This window comes from Hyla sarda, unplaced genomic scaffold, assembly GCF_029499605.1.
Source record: "Hyla sarda isolate aHylSar1 unplaced genomic scaffold, aHylSar1.hap1 scaffold_217, whole genome shotgun sequence".
In the NCBI taxonomy this organism is placed as follows: Eukaryota; Metazoa; Chordata; class Amphibia; order Anura; family Hylidae; genus Hyla; species Hyla sarda.
The window spans coordinates 134,803-153,122 of NW_026608839.1; the positions used below are offsets into that span (position 1 = coordinate 134,803).

Genomic DNA, 18,320 nt, shown 5'->3' on the forward strand with positions numbered 1-18,320 from the left:
ATGAGACTTTTTGATCACTTTTTATTATTTTCTTTTTTTTTTTTTACATGTGATGTGACCAAAAACCCGCAATTCTGGTTTTAGAATTATTTTTTTACATTTACCATGCAGGATCATAGACATGTTTTAATAAATCGGACATCTATGCACGCAGCAATAACAGGTAATTCATCATTTTATTGGGGGGGGGGGGGGGGGCTTTTATATATTTATAACTTATTATTTTTTTTTTTAACACTTTTTAAGCTCCCATAGGGGACTTTTAATGGCTATTATTGGACTGCTATGTACGTTCAGTGCTATAGGCGGTTGTATTGTTTTGGCTCGCTCTCCAGGCTGCACAAGAAGCTCGGCCATCCTGCAGACCTCTGACAGCCATTTGGACTTAATGGACCCCAACGACTGCACAGTAGGGGTCTGTTAAAGGGGTACCCCATCCCCAGACTTTTTATAAGATGTCTGATCATGGGGGGGCCAGCCGTTGGGACAAAAATCCCTGCCCCCCCTCGCAATCACCGGCATAGCCCCCCAGTAATCTGCTGCATAGACGCCTACATTTATATCTATGGGAGGGGGCGGGGCGGATGTGGTTGAGGGACACGCCACCTCCCATAGACATGAATGGAGGCGGCGTGGCATGATATCATACCGTAGCAGCAGACCCCCCAGATCTTATCCCATTTATCCCCTTATCCTTTGGATAGGGAATAAGATGGCTATGGACGGAGCCCACTGGAACCTCCGGTTTCGCTATAGATACCATGATCCGCATTGATCATCTATAGGATTAATGGCGGAAATCAGTGGGATCGCTGATGTCCACCATTATTGGTGAGGCAGATTCTAACAGCGCCCATTTAGGGTAGGGCCACACACAGAACATTCGCAGCGTATTTCACGCTGCGGATGCGCCTCCAGCAGCTACAAAGTGACAGCAGAGTGACCTCCCTGGAGCTCGCTCTGCTGTTGCTCAGTGACTGCCAGTGGCGCATCCGCAGTGTGAAATATGCTGCGGATGTTCTGTGTGTGGCCCTACCCTATACTTAATTGGGATCCATGGGACGCCTACTGGATCTACTGTCACTAGATCTTCCTCACTGTCGCAGCCGTTACCGTTTTGTCTACTGTCTCTTTGAATTATTGTTTGATCCGACACGTTGATATTAGTAGCGCAGACATCACTTCTCCGATCTGAGTTATCACAAATGGTTTCTCGCTGTTCCTTACTTTGCAGTAGTTATTTCTGTATTCTATACAAATAAATAGATGTGACTTTGTTTTTTACTTGTTTTAGTGTCTTTTTTTTCTTCACTAAAAACACAGTTAAACCCCAGTAAGCTCCTCCAATACTGCAAGTAATAAATAATAACAGCACAGGATAAAGTCCACTAAATATTTGGGGGTGCACCCTTCACTGGTCCAGTGGAAACATAGGTAAATCATAAAGAGACGCTCTTCCTGTTACAGAACAAACACCTTCCTCAGGCCGCTTGGATCACTTTCGTAGGCTCCTCCCATACTGAAGAATTCAAGGACTGGAGAAGCTATTATGTAAGACCTCGAAACAACCTTTCATCTGCTGATGAATTCTTTGATGTCTAACAAGAACAGATTTCTGGGTAAAACTTTTTCCACATATCAAACAGGGAAATGGTTTCTCCCCCGTATGAATTCTCTGATGTTTTACAAGAAATGATTTTCGGGTAAAACATCTCCCACATTCTGAACATGAATACGGCTTCTTTCCTGTGTGAAGTTTTTGATGTTCAAATAGACCCGACTGCTGGGCATAACATTTTCCACATTCGGCACATGTGAAGGGCTTCTCCCCCGTGTGTATTCTTTGATGTTTAACGAGAAATGATTTCCGAGTAAAACATCTCCCACATTCTGAGCATGAAAACGGCCTCTTTCCTGTGTGAAGTTTTTGATGTTCAAAAAGGCCTGACCTCTGAGCATAAGATTTTCCACATTCTGTACAAGAATACGGCTTTACTCCTGAGTGGATTCTCTGATGTTTCACAAGACCACCTTTTAAAATAAATTCTTTCCCACATTCCAAACATAAAAATGGTTTCTCCCCTGTGTGAATTCTCTGATGATTAATAAGATCTGATTTCTGAGTAAAACATTTCCCACATTCCAAGCATGAAAAAGGCCTCTCCCCTGTGTGACTTCTATGATGTTTCACAAGATATGATTTCTGAGTAAAAGACTTTCCACATTCAGGACATGAAAACGGTTTCTCCCCTGTGTGAGTCTTTTGATGCTCAATTAGACCATATTTCTGTGTAAAAGATTTTCCACATTCTGAACATGAATACGGCTTCTCTCCTGTGTGGATTCTCTGATGTGGAACTAGATTTGATTTCTTGGTAAAAAATTTCCCACATTCGGAACATGAAAACAGTTTTTCCCCTTTGTGAATTTTCTCATGTTCAATTAAACTTGAATTCCTTGTGAAACATTTTCCACATTCAGAACATGAAAACAGCTTTTCCCTTTTGTGAATGTTCTCATGTTCTATTAGATTAGAATGTTTTGTGAAATATTTACCACATGTAGAACAAGAAAACAGTTTTTCCCTGGTGTTGAGTTTATCATGTTCCATGAGATGTGATTTCTTTTTAAGATTGCGACCACATTTCAAACATCTAAAGGATATCTCATTTGTGTGAATTTTAATATTTTCAGCAAAACCTGACTTCTGAGAAGAACATTTCCTACATTCTGAACAGTGAAGTTGGATCTCTTCTATGTGAGTTTTCTTATCTATTTCAAGTTCAAACCATTTCTCACATCCCAAGCGCAGAAGCCGATTTCCTCCTGGATCATCACGTGATATATTGTTCTCATCTTCATCAAACTCTGTGGATGGAAAGAAGCTTTGTGCCAACGCTTTGCTTTGACCATCTAGCGAAAAGGAGAAGAGATTGATATCCCTTACATGTAGATTTATTATAATTATAAAAATTATTATTAAGGGTCTGTGTGCGCATCTCTAAAGTCCCTCCCACTAATCCCTGTCAGGCATCACATATATATAAGGGGGTTTAGTCATTTTAAATACACGTTCTAATGCATCAGATTAGGAGCAGGGAATAAACCACAATAATGTCAGGGTTCCCATTAATATAATAGGGTACAGGGGGTCTGAGCATTTAAGAAGTCGCCTAAAAAACACCAAACACTAAACTGTCCCATCTCCCACTTTTCCAGAGCAGACACCACAATGGTCTCCAATTGTATTGACTTTTATGGTCACAACGACAGGAAAAAATCCTCGCCCAGATGAGAACCCTGTAGATCCCCAGCACCCCCCCCCCCCCCCCCATCTACACAGATAACATGCAGTTTGGGCCGTATATATGTTATAATGTGAGGATCTCCTGTGATCTCCACCGGCCCAGACACTCCAGCCCAGCAGATATCCTATAAGCTATAGATAGAGAGGGAGTAGGAGGAGAATCACATTCCTCTGGGTACTTCCTTTCTATTACTCACCTGGACTAATATCAGTAGGAATGTCCTCTTCCTTACACGGCCGATCCCTCCTCGCATCCATTTCTTCTTCTTCCTCATCTTCAGTTTTAATTTCTATCACATTTTCATCCTGATCCAAATAATAAACTATAATAATTCAGATTTAGAGAAACAAGAAAATCATGACACAAGTAGTCCATGACAGCCCCGACCATCTACCTGATCATCCTGTAGGACATTGTCCTCTCTACCTTATCATCCTGTAGGACATTGTCCTCTCCATCTACCTGATCATCCTGTAGGACATTGTCCTCTCCATCTACCTGATCATCCTGTAGGACATTGTCATCTCTACCTGATCATCCTGTAGGACATTGTCCTCTCCATCTACCTGATCATCCTGTAGGACATTGTCCTCTCCATCTACCTGATCATCCTGTAGGACATTGTCCTCTTCATCTACCTGATCATCCTGTAGGACATTGTCACGATTCGGCTGGCAGGAGGTGGATCCTCTGTGCCAGAGAGGGATTGGCGTGGACCGTGCTAATGGACCGGTTCTAAGTTGCTACTGGTATTCACCAGAGCCCGCCGCAAAGCGGGATGGTCTTGCAGCGGCGGTAGCAACCAGGTCGTATCCACCAGCAACGGCTCAACCTCTCTGACTGCTGAAGATAGGCGCGGTACAAGGGAGTAGACAAGAGCAAGGTCGGACGTAGCAGAAGGTCGGGGCAGGCAGCAAGGATCGTAGTCAGGGGCAACGGCAGGAGGTCTGGAACACAGGCTAGGAACACACAAGGAAACGCTTTCACTGGCACAATGGCAACAAGATCCGGCAAGGAAGGGAAGGGGAAGTGAGGTTATATAGGAAAGTGCACAGGTGAATTCACTAATTAGAACCAGGCGCCAATCAGCGGCACACTGGCCCTTTAAATCGTAGAGACCCGGAGCGCGCGCGCCCTAGGGAGCGGGGCCGCGCGCGCCGGGACAGGACCGACGGAGAGCGAGTCAGGTACGGGAGCCGGGATGCGCATCGCGAGTGGGTGCCTGCCGCATCGCGAATCGCATCCCGGCTGGGAGAGGTATCGCAGCGCACCCGGTCAGCAGCTCTGACCGGGGCGCTGCAATTGCGAGGATGTTGCGAGCGCTCCGGGGAGGAGCGGGGACCCGGAGCACTCGGCGTAACAGTACCCCCCCCTTGGGTCTCCCCCTCCTCTTGGAGCCTGAGAACCTGAGGATAAGACTTTTGTCTAGGATGTTGTCCTCAGGTTCCCAGGATCTCTCTTCAGGACCACAGCCCTCCCAATCCACCAGGAAATTTTTTTTTCCTCTGACCGTCTTGGAGGCCAGAATCTCCTTCACGGAGAAGACGTCAGAAGAGCCGGAAACAGGAGTGGGAGAAACAAATTTCGGAGAGAAGCCATTAATGATGAGTGGTTTAAGGAGAGAGACATGGAAGGCATTGGGAATACGGAGAGAAGGAGGAAGAAGGAGTTTGTAAGAGACAGGATTAATCTGGCACAAGACTTTGAAAGGACCAAGATAGCGTGGTCCCAGTTTGTAACTGGGGACACGAAAGCGGACATATTTAGCGGAGAGCCATACCTTGTCTCCGGGCGCAAAAATGGGGGGAGTTCTTCTTTTCTTATCGGCAAACCTTTTCATGCGGGATGAAGCCTGTAAAAGAGAATTTTGGGTCTCTTTCCATATGGTGGAAAGATCACGAGTCACTTCATCCACAGCGGGCAAACCAGAGGGCAAGGGAGTAGGGAGGGGGGGGAAGAGGGTGACGGCCGTACACCACGAAAAATGGGGACTTAGCAGAAGATTCTGAGACTCTGAAGTTGTATGAGAATTCGGCCCATGGTAGAAGATCTGCCCAGTCATCCTGGCGGGAGGAAACAAAATGCCGTAAATAGTCACCCAGGACCTGGTTAATTCTTTCCACTTGCCCATTGGATTGGGGATGATAAGAAGAAGAGAAGTTTAATTTAATTTAATCTTGAGCTGTTTACAGAGGGCCCTCCAGAATTTAGACACGAATTGGACGCCTCTATCCGAGACGATCTGCGTGGGCAAACCGTGAAGACGAAAAATGTGTACAAAAAATTGTTTTGCCAACTGAGGCGCTGAAGGAAGACCAGGAAGAGGAATAAAATGTGCCATCTTGGAAAATCGATCAACGACCACCCAAACAACAGTGTTGCCACGGGATGGGGGTAAGTCTGTAATAAAGTCCATACCAATCAGAGACCAAGGCTGTTCGGGGACAGGCAGAGGATGAAGGAGACCAGCAGGCTTCTGGCGAGGAGTCTTATCCCGGGCACAGACAGTACAGGCCCGCACAAAATCAACAACATCCGTCTCCAGAGTCGGCCACCAATAGAAACGAGAGATGAGTTGCAAGGACTTTTTGATGCCCGCATGGCCTGCGAGGTGGGAGGAGTGACCCCATTTGAGAATCCCGAGACGTTGGCGTGGAGAAACGAAGGTCTTCCCAGGAGGAGTTTGCCTGATGGAGGCTGGAGAAGTGGAGATCAGACAGTCAGGAGGAATGATGTGTTGCGGAGAGACCTCTACTTCCGAGGCATCCGAGGAACGAGAGAGGGCATCGGCCCTAATGTTCTTGTCGGCAGGGCGAAAATGAATTTCAAAGTTAAAACGGGCAAAGAACAGAGACCACCTGGCCTGGCGAGGGTTCAGCCGTTGGGCAGACTGGAGATAGGAGAGATTCTTGTGATCGATGTAAATGATAACTGGAAATTTTGATCCCTCCAGCAGATGCCTCCATTCCTCAAGTGCCAATTTAATGGCCAGTAGTTCTCGATCCCCGATGGAGTAGTTTCTCTCCGCCGGAGAGAAGGTCCTAGAAAAAAAAACACAAGTAACAGCATGCCCGGAAGAATTTTTTTGTAGAAGGACCGCTCCAGCTCCCACTGAGGAGGCATCTACCTCCAATAGGAAGGGTTTAGATGGGTCAGGTCTGGAGAGCACGGGAGCAGAAGAAAAGGCAGACTTGAGCCGTTTAAATGCGTCTTCCGCTTGGGGAGACCAGGACTTGGGATTGGCATTCTTCTTGGTTAAAGCCACGATAGGAGCCACAATAGTGGAAAAGTGTGGAATAAATTGTCTGTAATAATTGGCGAACCCCAAAAAACGTTGGATAGCACGGAGTCCGGAGGGGTGTGGCCAATCTAAGACGGCAGAGAGTTTATCCGGGTCCATTTGTAATCCCTGGCCAGAGACCAAGTATCCTAGAAAAGGAAGAGATTGACATTCAAACAGACATTTCTCCATTTTGGCATAAAGTTGATTGTCTCGAAGTCTCTGAAGAACCATGCGGACATGCTGGCGGTGTTCTTCTAAGTTGGCAGAAAAAATCAGAATATCGTCCAGATATACAACAACACAGGAGTACAGGAGATCACGAAAAATTTCATTAACAAAGTCTTGGAAGATGGCAGGGGCGTTGCACAGGCCAAAGGGCATGACCAGATACTCAAAGTGTCCATCTCTGGTGTTAAATGCAGTCTTCCATTCGTCCCCCTCCCTGATGCGGATGAGATTATAAGCACCTCTTAAGTCCAGTTTGGTAAAGATGTGGGCACCTTGAAGGCGATCAAAGAGTTCTGAGATAAGAGGTAGGGGGTAGCGGTTCTTTACCGTGATTTTATTAAGTCCGCGGTAATCAATGCAAGGACGTAGGGAGCCATCTTTTTTGGACACAAAAAAAAAATCCAGCTCCGGCAGGAGAGGAGGATTTGCGGATAAACCCCTTTTTTAAATTTTCCTGGATGTATTCAGACATAGCAAGAGTCTCTGGAGCGGACAGAGGATAAATTCTGCCCCGGGGTGGAGTAGTGCCCGGGAGGAGGTCAATAGGACAGTCATAAGGCCTGTGAGGAGGTAAAGTCTCAGCTTGCTTTTTGCAAAACACGTCAGCATAGTCCATATAAGCCTTAGGGAGACCGGTTACAGGGGGAACCACAGCGTCACGGCAAGGAGTACTGGGAACCGGTTTAAGACAGTCCTTGAAACAAGAAGTACCCCAGCTCTTGATCTCTCCTGTGGACCAATCAAGGGTTGGGGAATGGCGTTGAAGCCACGGTAATCCAAGGAGAATTTCGGAAGTGCAATTGGAGAGGACCAAAAACTCAATTTTTTCGTGATGAGGTCCGATGCACATTAGGAGGGGTTCCGTGCGGTAACGCACGGTACAGTCCAATCTTTCATTGTTAACACAATTGATGTAGAGGGGTCTGGCGAGACTGGTCACCGGGATGTTGAACCTGTTGATGAGAGAGGCCAAAATAAAATTTCCTGCAGATTCGGAATCCAAGAAGGCCATAGTGGAGAAGGAGAAGGTAGAGGCAGATATCCGCACAGGCACAGTAAGGCGTGGAGAAGCAGAGTTGACATCAAGAACTGTCTCACCTTTGTGCAGGGTCAGCGTACGTCTTTCCAGGCGGGGAGGACGGATAGGACAATCCTTCAGGAAGTGTTCGGTACCGGCACAGTACAGGCACAGATTCTCCATGCGGCGTCGTATCCTCTCTTGAGGTGTCAAGCGAGACCGGTCAATTTGCACGGCGGGAGGCACAGGAACGGATTGCAGAGGACCAGAGGAGAGAGGAGCCGGGGAGAAAAAACGCCTCCATATCCTGGCGGAGCTCCTGACGCCTTTCGGAAAAACGCATGTCAATGCGAGTGGCTAGATGAATGAGTTCATGCAGGTTAGCAGGAATTTCTCGTGCGGCCAGAACATCTTTAATGTTGCTGGATAGGCCTTTTTTAAAGGTCGCGCAGAGGGCCTCATTATTCCAGGATAATTCGGAAGCAAGAGTACGGAATTGGATGGCGTACTCGCCAACGGAAGAATTACCCTGGACCAGGTTCAGCAGGGCAGTCTCGGCAGAAGAGGCTCGGGCAGGTTCCTCAAAGACACTTCGGATCTCCGTGAAGAAGGAGTGTACAGAGGCAGTGACAGGGTCATTGCGGTCCCAGAGCGGTGTGGCCCATGACAGAGCTTTCCCAGACAGAAGGCTGACTACGAAAGCCACCTTAGACCTTTCAGTAGGAAACTGGTCCGACATCATCTCCAAGTGCAGGGAACATTGTGAAAGAAAGCCACGGCAAAACTTAGAGTCCCCATCAAATTTATCCGGCAAGGATAGTCGTAGGCCTGAAGCGGCCACTCGCTTCGGAGGAGGTGCAGGAGCTGGCGGAGGAGATGATTGCTGAAGCTGTGGTAGTAGCTGCTGTAGCATCACGGTCAGTTGAGACAGCTGGTGGCCTTGTTGCGCTATCTGTTGCGACTGCTGGGCGACCACCGTGGTGAGGTCGGCGACAACTGGCAGTGGAACTTCAGCGGGATCCATGGCCGGATCTACTGTCACGATTCGGCTGGCAGGAGGTGGATCATCTGTGCCAGAGAGGGATTGGCGTGGACTGTGTTGGTGGACCGGTTCTAAGTTGCTACTGGTATTCACCAGAGCCCGCCGCAAAGCAGGATGGTCTTGCAGCGGCGGTAGCAACCAGGTCGTATCCACTAGCAACGGCTCAACCTCTCTGACTGCTGAAGATAGGCGCGGTACAAGGGAGTAGACAAGAGCAAGGTCGGACGTAGCAGAAGGTCAGGGCAGGCAGCAAGGATCGTAGTCAGGGGCAACGGCAGGAGGTCTGGAACACAGGCTAGGAACACACAAGGAACGCTTTCACTGGCACTAAGGCAACAAGATCCGGCAAGGAAGGGAAGGGGAAATGAGGTTATATAGGGAAGTGCACAGGTGAATTCACTAATTAGAACCAGGTGCCAATCAGCGGCACACTGGCCCTTTAAATCGCAGAGACCCGGCGCGCGCGCGCCCTAGGGAGCGGGGCCGCGCGCGCCGGGACAGGACCGACAGAGAGCGAGTCAGGTACGGGAGCCGGGATGCGCATCGCGAGCGGGTGCCTGCCGCATCGCGAATCTCATCCCGGCTGGGAGAGGTATCGCAGCGCACCCGGTCAGCAGGTCTGACCGGGGCGCTGCAATTGCGAGGATGTTGCGAGCGCTCCGGGGAGGTGCGGGGACCCGGAGCGCTCGGCGTAACAGACATTGTCCTCTCCATCTACCTGATCATCCTGTAGGACATTGTCCTCTCCATCTACCTGATCATCCTGTAGGACATTGTCCTCTCCATCTACCTGATCATCCTGTAGGACATTGTCCTCTCCATCTACCTGATCATCCTGTAGGACATTGTCCTCTCCATCTACCTGATCATCCTGTAGGACATTGTCCTCTCCATCTACCTGATCATCCTGTAGGACATTGTCCTCTCCATCTACCTGATCATCCTGTAGGACATTGTCCTCTCCACCTGATCATCCTGTAGGACATTGTCCTCTCCACCTGATCATCCTGTAGGACATTGTCCTCTCCATCTACCTGATCATCCTGTAGGACATTGTCGTCTCTATCTGATCATCCTGTAGGACATTGTCCTCTCCATCTACCTGATCATCCTGTAGGACATTGTCCTCTCTACCTGATCATCCTGTAGGACATTGTCCTCTCCATCTACCTGATCATCCTGTAGGACATTGTCCTCTCCATCTACCTGATCATCCTGTAGGACATTGTCCTCTCCATCTACCTGATCATCCTGCAGGACATTGCCCTCTCTATCTGATCATCCTGTAGGACATTGTCCTCTCCATCTACCTGATCATCGTGTAGGACATTGTCCTCTCTACCTGATCATCCTGTAGGACATTGTCTTCTCTACCTGATCATCCTGTAGGACATTGTCCTCTCCATCTACCTGATCATCCTGTAGGACATTGTCCTCTCCATCTACCTGATCATCCTGTAGGACATTGTCCTCTCCATCTACCTGATCATCCTGTAGGACATTGTCCTCTCTACCTGATCATCCTGTAGGACATTGTCCTCTCCATCTACCTGATCATCCTGTAGGACATTGTCCTCTCCATCTACCTGATCATCCTGTAGGACATTGTCCTCTATACCTGATCATCCTGTAGGACATTGTCCTCTCCATCTACCTGATCATCCTGTAGGACATTGTCCTCTCCATCTACCTGATCATCCTGTAGGACATTGTCCTCTCCATCTACCTGATCATCCTGTAGGACATTGTCCTCTCCATCTACCTGATCATCCTGTAGGACATTGTCCTCTCCATCTACCTGATCATCCTGTAGGACATTGTCCTCTCCATCTACCTGATCATCCTGTAGAACATTGTTCTCTCCATCTACCTGATTATGCTGTAGGACATTGTCCTCTCTACCTGATCATCCTGTAGGACATTGTCCTCTCCATCTACCTGATCATCCTGTAGGACATTGTCCTCTCCATCTACCTGATCATTCTGTAGGACATTGTCTTCTCTACCTGATCATCCTGTAGGACATTGTCCTCTCCATCTACCTGATCATCCTGTAGGACATTGTCCTCTCCATCTACCTGATCATCCTGTAGGACATTGTCATCTCTACCTGATCATCCTGTAGGACATTGTCCTCTCTACCTGATCATCCTGTAGGACATTGTCCTCTCCATCTACCTGATCATCCTGTAGGACATTGTCCTCTCCATCTACCTGATCATTCTGTAGGACATTGTCTTCTCTACCTGATCATCCTGTAGGACATTGTCCTCTCCATCTACCTGATCATCCTGTAGGACATTGTCCTCTCCATCTACCTGATCATCCTGTAGGACATTGTCCTCTCCATCTACCTGATCATCCTGTAGGACATTGTCTTCTCTACCTGATCATCCTGTAGGAAATTGTCCTCTCCATCTACCTGATCATCCTGTAGGACATTGTCTTCTCTACCTGATCATCCTGTAGGACATTGTCCTCTCCATCTACCTGATCATCCTGTAGGACATTGTCCTCTCCTTCTACCTGATCATCCTGTAGGACATTGTCCTCTCTACCTGATCATCCTGTAGGACATTTTCCTCTCTACCTGATCATCCTGTAGGACATTGTCCTCTCCATCTACCTGATCATCCTGTAGGACATTGTCCTCTCCATCTACCTGATCATCCTGTAGGACATTGTCCTCTCCATCTACCTGATCATCCTGTAGGACATTGTTCTCTCCATCTACCTGATCATCCTGTAGGACATTGTCCTCTCCATCTACTTGATCATCCTGTAGGACATTGTCCTCTCCATCTACCTGATCATCCTGTAGGACATTGTTCTCTCCATCTACCTGATCATCCTGTAGGACATTGTTCTCTCCATCTACCTGATCATCCTGTAGTACATTGTCCTCTCTACCTGATCATCCTGTAGGACATTGTCCTCTCCATCTACCTGATCATCCTGTAGGACATTGTCCTCTCCATCTACCTGATCATCCTGTAGGACATTGTCCTCTCCTTCTACCTGATCATCCTGTAGGACATTGTCCTCTCTACCTGATCATCCTGTAGGACATTTTCCTCTCTACCTGATCATCCTGTAGGACATTGTCCTCTCCATCTACCTGATCATCCTGTAGGACATTGTCCTCTCCATCTACCTGATCATCCTGTAGGACATTGTCCTCTCCATCTACCTGATCATCCTGTAGGACATTGTTCTCTCCATCTACCTGATCATCCTGTAGGACATTGTCCTCTCCATCTACCTGATCATCCTGCAGGACATTGTCCTCTCCATCTACCTGATCATCCTGTAGGACATTGTTCTCTCCATCTACCTGATCATCCTGTAGGACATTGTTCTCTCCATCTACCTGATCATCCTGTAGTACATTGTCCTCTCTACCTGATCATCCTGTAGGACATTGTCATCTCCATCTACCTGATCATCCTGTAGGACATTGTCCTCTCCATCTACCTGATCATCCTGTAGGACATTGTCCTCTCCCCCCGGACAGTCCTGGGAATGCAGAGGAGCAGGACATCTCTCTGGTGGGTTCCTCTTCCTGGATCCATCTGTAGGAGACACATAGTTATTGAATACATTGTGTAGATGATCAGATGATGGGGGATCTAGGGGCCCCCAATACTGCTCTTCACCATCAATGAGAGTCTCCTCTTACCCAGTGGTGATGTCAGGGGCCGGTGGTCTGTAATAAATATATCTTACCCAGTGGTGTTGTTGGGGGCCGGTGGTCAATAATAAATATATCTTACCCAGTGGTGATGTTCGGGGCCGGTGGTCTATAACAAATATATCTTACCCAGTGGTGATGTTGGGGGCCGGTGGTCTATAATAAATATATCTTACCCAGTGGTGATGTTGGGGGCCGGTGGTCTATAATAAATATATCTTACCCAGTGGTGATGTTCGGGGCCGGTGGTCTATAATAAATATATTTTACCCAGTGGTGATGTTGGGGGCCGGTGGTCTATAATAAATATATCTTACCCAGTGGTGATGTTCGGGGTCGGTAGTCTATAATAAATATATCTTACCCGGTGGTGGTGTTGGGGGCCGGTGGTCAATAATAAATATATCTTACCCAGTGGTGATGTTCGGGCCGGTGGTCTGTAATAAATATATCTTACCCAGTGGTGTTGTTGGGGGCCGGTGGTCAATAATAAATATATCTTACCCAGTGGTGATGTTGGGGGCCGGTGGTCTATAATAAATATATTTTACCCAGTGGTGATGTTGGGGGCCGGTGGTCTATAATAAATATATCTTACCCGGTGGTGATGTTGGGGGCCGGTGGTCTATAATAAATATATCTTACCCAGTGGTGATGTTGGGGGCCGGTGGTCTATAATAAATATATCTTACCCAGTGGTGATGTTGGGGGCCGGTGGTCTATAATAAATATATCTTACCCGGTGGTGATGTTCGGGGCCGGTGGTCTATAATAAATATATCTTACCCAGTGGTGATGTTCGGGGCCGGTGGTCTATAATAAATATATCTTACCCGGTGGTGAAGTTCGGGGCCGGTGGTCTATAATAAATATATCTTACCCGGTGGTGATGTTGGGGGCCGGTGGTCTATAATAAATATATCTTACCCAGTGGTGATGTTCGGGGCCGGTGGTCTATAATAAATATATCTTACCCGGTGGTGATGTTCGGGGCCGGTGGTCTATAATAAATATATCTTACCCAGTGGTGATGTTGGGGCCGGTGGTCTATAATAAATATATCTTACCCAGTGGTGATGTTGGGGGCCGGTGGTCTATAGTAAATATATCTTACCCGGTGGTGATGTTCGGGGCCGGTGGTCTATAATAAATATATCTTACCCAGTGGTGATGTTCGGGGTCGGTGGTCTATAATAAATATATCTTACCCGGTGGTGATGTTCGGGGCCGGTGGTCTATAATAAATATATCTTACCCAGTGGTGATGCTCGGGGCCGGTGGTCTATAATAAATATATCTTACCCAGTGGTGATGTTCGGGGCCGGTGGTCTATAATAAATATATCTTACCCAGTGGTGATGTTCGGGGCCGGTGGTCTATAATAAATATATCTTACCCGGTGGTGATGTTCGGGGCCGGTGGTCTATAATAAATATATCTTACCCAGTGGTGATGTTCGGGGCCGGTGGTCTATAATAAATATATCTTACCCGGTGGGGATGTTGGGGGCCGGTGGTCTATAATAAATATATCTTACCCGGTGGTGATGTTGGGGCCCGGTGGTCTATAATAAATATATCTTACCCGGTGGTGATGTTGGGGGCCGGTGGTCTATAATAAATATATCTTACCCAGTGGTGATGTTCGGGGCCGGTGGTCTATAATAAATATATCTTACCCGGTGGTGATGTTCGGGGCCTGTGGTCTATAATAAATATATCTTACCCGGTGGTGATGTTCGGGGCCGGTGGTCTATAATAAATATATCTTACCCACTGGTGATGTTGGGGGCCGGTGGTCTATAATAAATATATCTTACCCGGTGGTGATGTTCGGGGCCGGTGGTCTATAATAAATATATCTTACCCACTGGTGATGTTGGGGGCCGGTGGTCTATAATAAATATATCTTACCCAGTGGTGATGTTCGGGGCCGGTGGTCTATAATAAATATATCTTACCCAGTGGTGATGTTGGGGGCCGGTGGTCTATAATAAATATATCTTACCCAGTGGTGATGTTGGGGGCCGGTGGTCTCTAATAAATATATCTTACCCGGTGGTGATGTTCGGGGCCGGTGGTCTATAATAAATATATCTTACCCGGTGGTGATGTTCGGGGCCGGTGGTCTATAATAAATATATCTTACCCGGTGGTGATGTTCGGGGCCGGTGGTCTATAATAAATATATCTTACCCGGTGGTGATGTTCGGGGCCGGTGGTCTATAATAAATATATCTTACCCAGTGGTGATGTTCGGGGCCGGTGGTCTATAATAAATATATCTTACCCGGTGGTGATGTTGGGGGCCGGTGGTCTATAATAAATATATCTTACCCGGTGGTGATGTTGGGGGTCGGTGGTCTATAATAAATATATCTTACCCGGTGGTGATGTTCGGGGCCGGTGGTCTATAATAAATATATCTTACCCAGTGGTGATGTTGGAGGCCGGTGGTCTATAATAAATATATCTTACCCGGTGGTGATGTGAGGGGCCGGTGGTCTATAATAAATATATCTTACCCGGTGGTGATGTTCGGGGCCTGTGGTCTATAATAAATATATCTTACCCAGTGGTGATGTTCGGGGCCGGTGGTCTATAATAAATATATCTTACCCAGTGGTGATGTTCGGGGCCGGTGGTCTATAATAAATATATCTTACCCGGTGGTGATGTTGGGGGCCGGTGGTCTATAATAAATATATCTTACCCAGTGGTGATGTTCGGGGCCGGTGGTCTATAATAAATATATCTTACCCAGTGGTGATGTTCGGGGCCGGTGGTCTATAATAAATATATCTTACCCAGTGGTGATGTTGGGGGCCGGTGGTCTATAATAAATATATCTTACCCAGTGGTGATGTTCGGGGCCGGTGGTGTATAATAAATATATCTTACCCGGTGGTGATGTTCGGGGCCGGTGGTCTGTAATAAATATATCTTACCCGGTGGTGATGTTGGGGGCCGGTGGTGTATAATAAATATATCTTACCCGGTGGTGATGTTCGGGGCCGGTGGTCCTCCATCATGACTATGTCCTGGTACAGATCCTTGTGTCCTTCTATATACTCCCACTCCTCCATGGAGAAATAGACAGTGACATCCTGACACCTTATAGGAACCTGACACACACAATGATCCAGTCATCATCCAGACCCATCATCCCTTGTGTTCCTGTATAATGTCCCAGCATTCCCAGCAGCGCTCACCTCTCCAGTCAGCAGCTCCATCATCTTGTGGGTGAGTTCTAGGATCTTCTGCTCATTGTTCCTCTCAGGTATCAGTGAGGGAGGTGGAGGCTCCGTGATGGGGCCCCGGGCCCTGCTCCATCCTCCTGACCTGCTGGGGGCCACACACTCTCCAGATGTCTTCTTCACTACTGTGTAATCCTGAGTATGGAGAGACCCCGATAAATATCCCTATATACAGACCCCTCACCTCTCCGGTCATGTCCTGTATTATCCCTAGAGATAAGAGGTCATGTGACCATTTCCCACAATCCCTCACCTCTCCGGTCATGTCCTGTATTATCCCTAGAGATAAGAGGTCATGTGACCATTTCCCACAATCCCTCACCTCTCCGGTCATGTCCTGTATTATCCCTAGAGATAAGAGGTCATGTGACCATTTCCCACAATCCCTCACCTCTCCGGTCATGTCCTGTATTATCCCTAGAGATAAGAGGTCATGTGACCATTTCCCACAATCCCTCACCTCTCCGGTCATGTCCTGTATTATTCCTAGAGATAAGAGGTCATGTGACCATTTCCCACAATCCCTCACCTCTCCGGTCAGCAGGTAGATGATCTCCAGGCTGAGCTCTAGGATCCTCTCGGTGGTCGGTGACATTCCTCTATAGATCCTATATATACGGCGCTGGAGTTTTCCTTCTCTTCAGGATATATTCGGGGGGCGTCCTGTCCCCTCTATAAAGCCCCTGTGTGCATTGTGTACAGGTGTATAAAGAACTACAAGTCCCACAATAACCAGGAGCAAGATGTTACATCCTGGAGGCTGAAGGACCTGTGATGATGTCATGGCCATGTGACCGCTCATGTGTGTGGGAGGAGTCAGGCTGGGCCATGTGACCGCTCATGTGTGTGGGAGGAGTCAGGCTGGGCCATGTGACCGCCCATTTGTGTGGGAGGAGTCAGGCTGGGTCGTGTGACTGGTCATGTGTGTGGGAGGAGTCAGGCTGGGCCATGTGACTGGTCATGTGTGTGGGAGGGGTCAGGCTGGGCCATGTGACTGGTCATGTGTGTGGGAGGAGTCAGGCTGGGTCGTGTGACCGGTCATGTGTGTGGGAGGAGTCAGGCAGGGTCATGTGATCGCTCATGTGTGTGGGAGGAGTCAGGCTGGGTCATGTGATCGCTCATGTGTGTGGGAGGAGTCAGGCTGTGCCGTGTGACCGATCATGTGTGTGGGAGGAGTCAGACAGGGTCATGTGATCGCTTCTTCCAGGAATCCATGTACAAGAGGACAGACAATCTGATATACAGTGTACGGTGCGGAGCCGTGTGTGTATACAGTGTACGGTGCGGAGCCGTGTGTGTATACAGTGTACGGTGCGGAGCCGAGTGTATACGGTGTACGGTGCGGAGCCGTGTGTATATACAGTGTACGGTGCGGAGCCACGTGTGTATACAGTGTACTGTGCGGAGCCGTGTGTATATACAGTGTACGGTGCGGAGCCGTGTGTGTATACAGTGTACGGTGCGGAGCCGTGTGTATATATAGTGTACTGTGCGGAGCCGTGTGTATATACAGTGTACGGTGCGGAGCCGTGTGTATATACAGTGTACGGTGCGGAGCCGTGTGTATATACAGTGTACGGTGCGGAGCCGAGTGTATACGGTGTACGGTGCGGAGCCGTGTGTATATACAGTGTACGGTGCGGAGCCGTGTGTATATACAGTGTACGGTGCGGAGCCGTGTGTGTATACAGTGTACGGTGCGGAGCCGTGTGTGTATACAGTGTACAGTGCGGAGCCGTGTGTGTATACAGTGTACGGTGCGGAGCCGTGTGTATATACAGTGTACGGTGCGGAGCCGTGTGTGTATACAGTGTACGGTGCGGAGCCGTGTGTGTATACAGTGTACGGTGCGGAGCCGTGTGTATATACAGTGTACGGTGCGGAGCCGTGTGTGTATACAGTGTACGGTGCGGAGCCGTGTGTGTATACAGTGTACGGTGCGGAGCCGTGTGTATATACAGTGTACGGTGCGGAGCCGTGTGTATATACAGTGTACGGTGCGGAGCCGTGTGTGTATACAGTGTACGGTGCGGAGCCGTGTGTGTATACAGTGTACGGTGCGGAGCCGTGTGTGTATACAGTGTACGGTGCGGAGCCGTGTGTGTATACAGTGTACGGTGCGGAGCCGTGTGTGTATACAGTGTACAGTGCGGAGCCGTGTGTGTATACAGTGTACGGTGCGGAGCCGTGTGTATATACAGTGTACAGTGCGGAGCCGTGTGTGTATACAGTGTACGGTGCGGAGCCGTGTGTGTATACAGTGTACGGTGCGGAGCCGTGTGTGTATACAGTGTACGGTGCGGAGCCGTGTGTATATACAGTGTACGGTGCAGAGCCGTGTGTATATACAGTGTACGGTGCGGAGCCGTGTGTATATACAGTGTACGGTGCGGAGCCGTGTGTGTATACAGTGTACGGTGCGGAGCCGTGTGTGTATACAGTGTACGGTGCGGAGCCGTGTGTGTATACAGTGTACAGTGCGGAGCCGTGTGTG

At 48.4% G+C, this 18,320-nt stretch overlaps 1 protein-coding gene across 6 annotated transcripts in view; it reads right to left on the reverse strand.

Annotated features, from left to right (window-relative positions):
• Window positions 1–1,053: 1,053 nt before the first annotated feature.
• LOC130319812 (gastrula zinc finger protein XlCGF26.1-like) overlaps window positions 1,054–18,320 on the reverse strand; it is a 49,936-nt gene continuing 32,669 nt past the window's right edge. Inside the window, exons 1-6 of one of the 6 annotated variants that reach the window (XM_056552980.1) lie at window positions 16,356–16,671; window positions 15,782–15,961; window positions 15,565–15,694; window positions 12,354–12,451; window positions 3,505–3,613; window positions 1,128–2,913 (exon numbers count right to left, since the gene is read on the reverse strand). In XM_056552980.1, coding sequence (XP_056408955.1) covers window positions 1,529–2,913; window positions 3,505–3,613; window positions 12,354–12,451; window positions 15,565–15,694; window positions 15,782–15,961; window positions 16,356–16,421 — 1,968 coding nt within the window. In that variant the 5' untranslated portion in view covers window positions 16,422–16,671 and the 3' untranslated portion in view covers window positions 1,128–1,528. Of the gene's footprint in view, window positions 2,914–3,504; window positions 3,631–12,353; window positions 12,452–15,564; window positions 15,695–15,781; window positions 15,962–16,355; window positions 16,672–18,320 lie in introns of those variants that run through there. The other 5 variants (XM_056552982.1, XM_056552983.1, XM_056552981.1 and 2 more) reach the window with 5 other exon arrangements.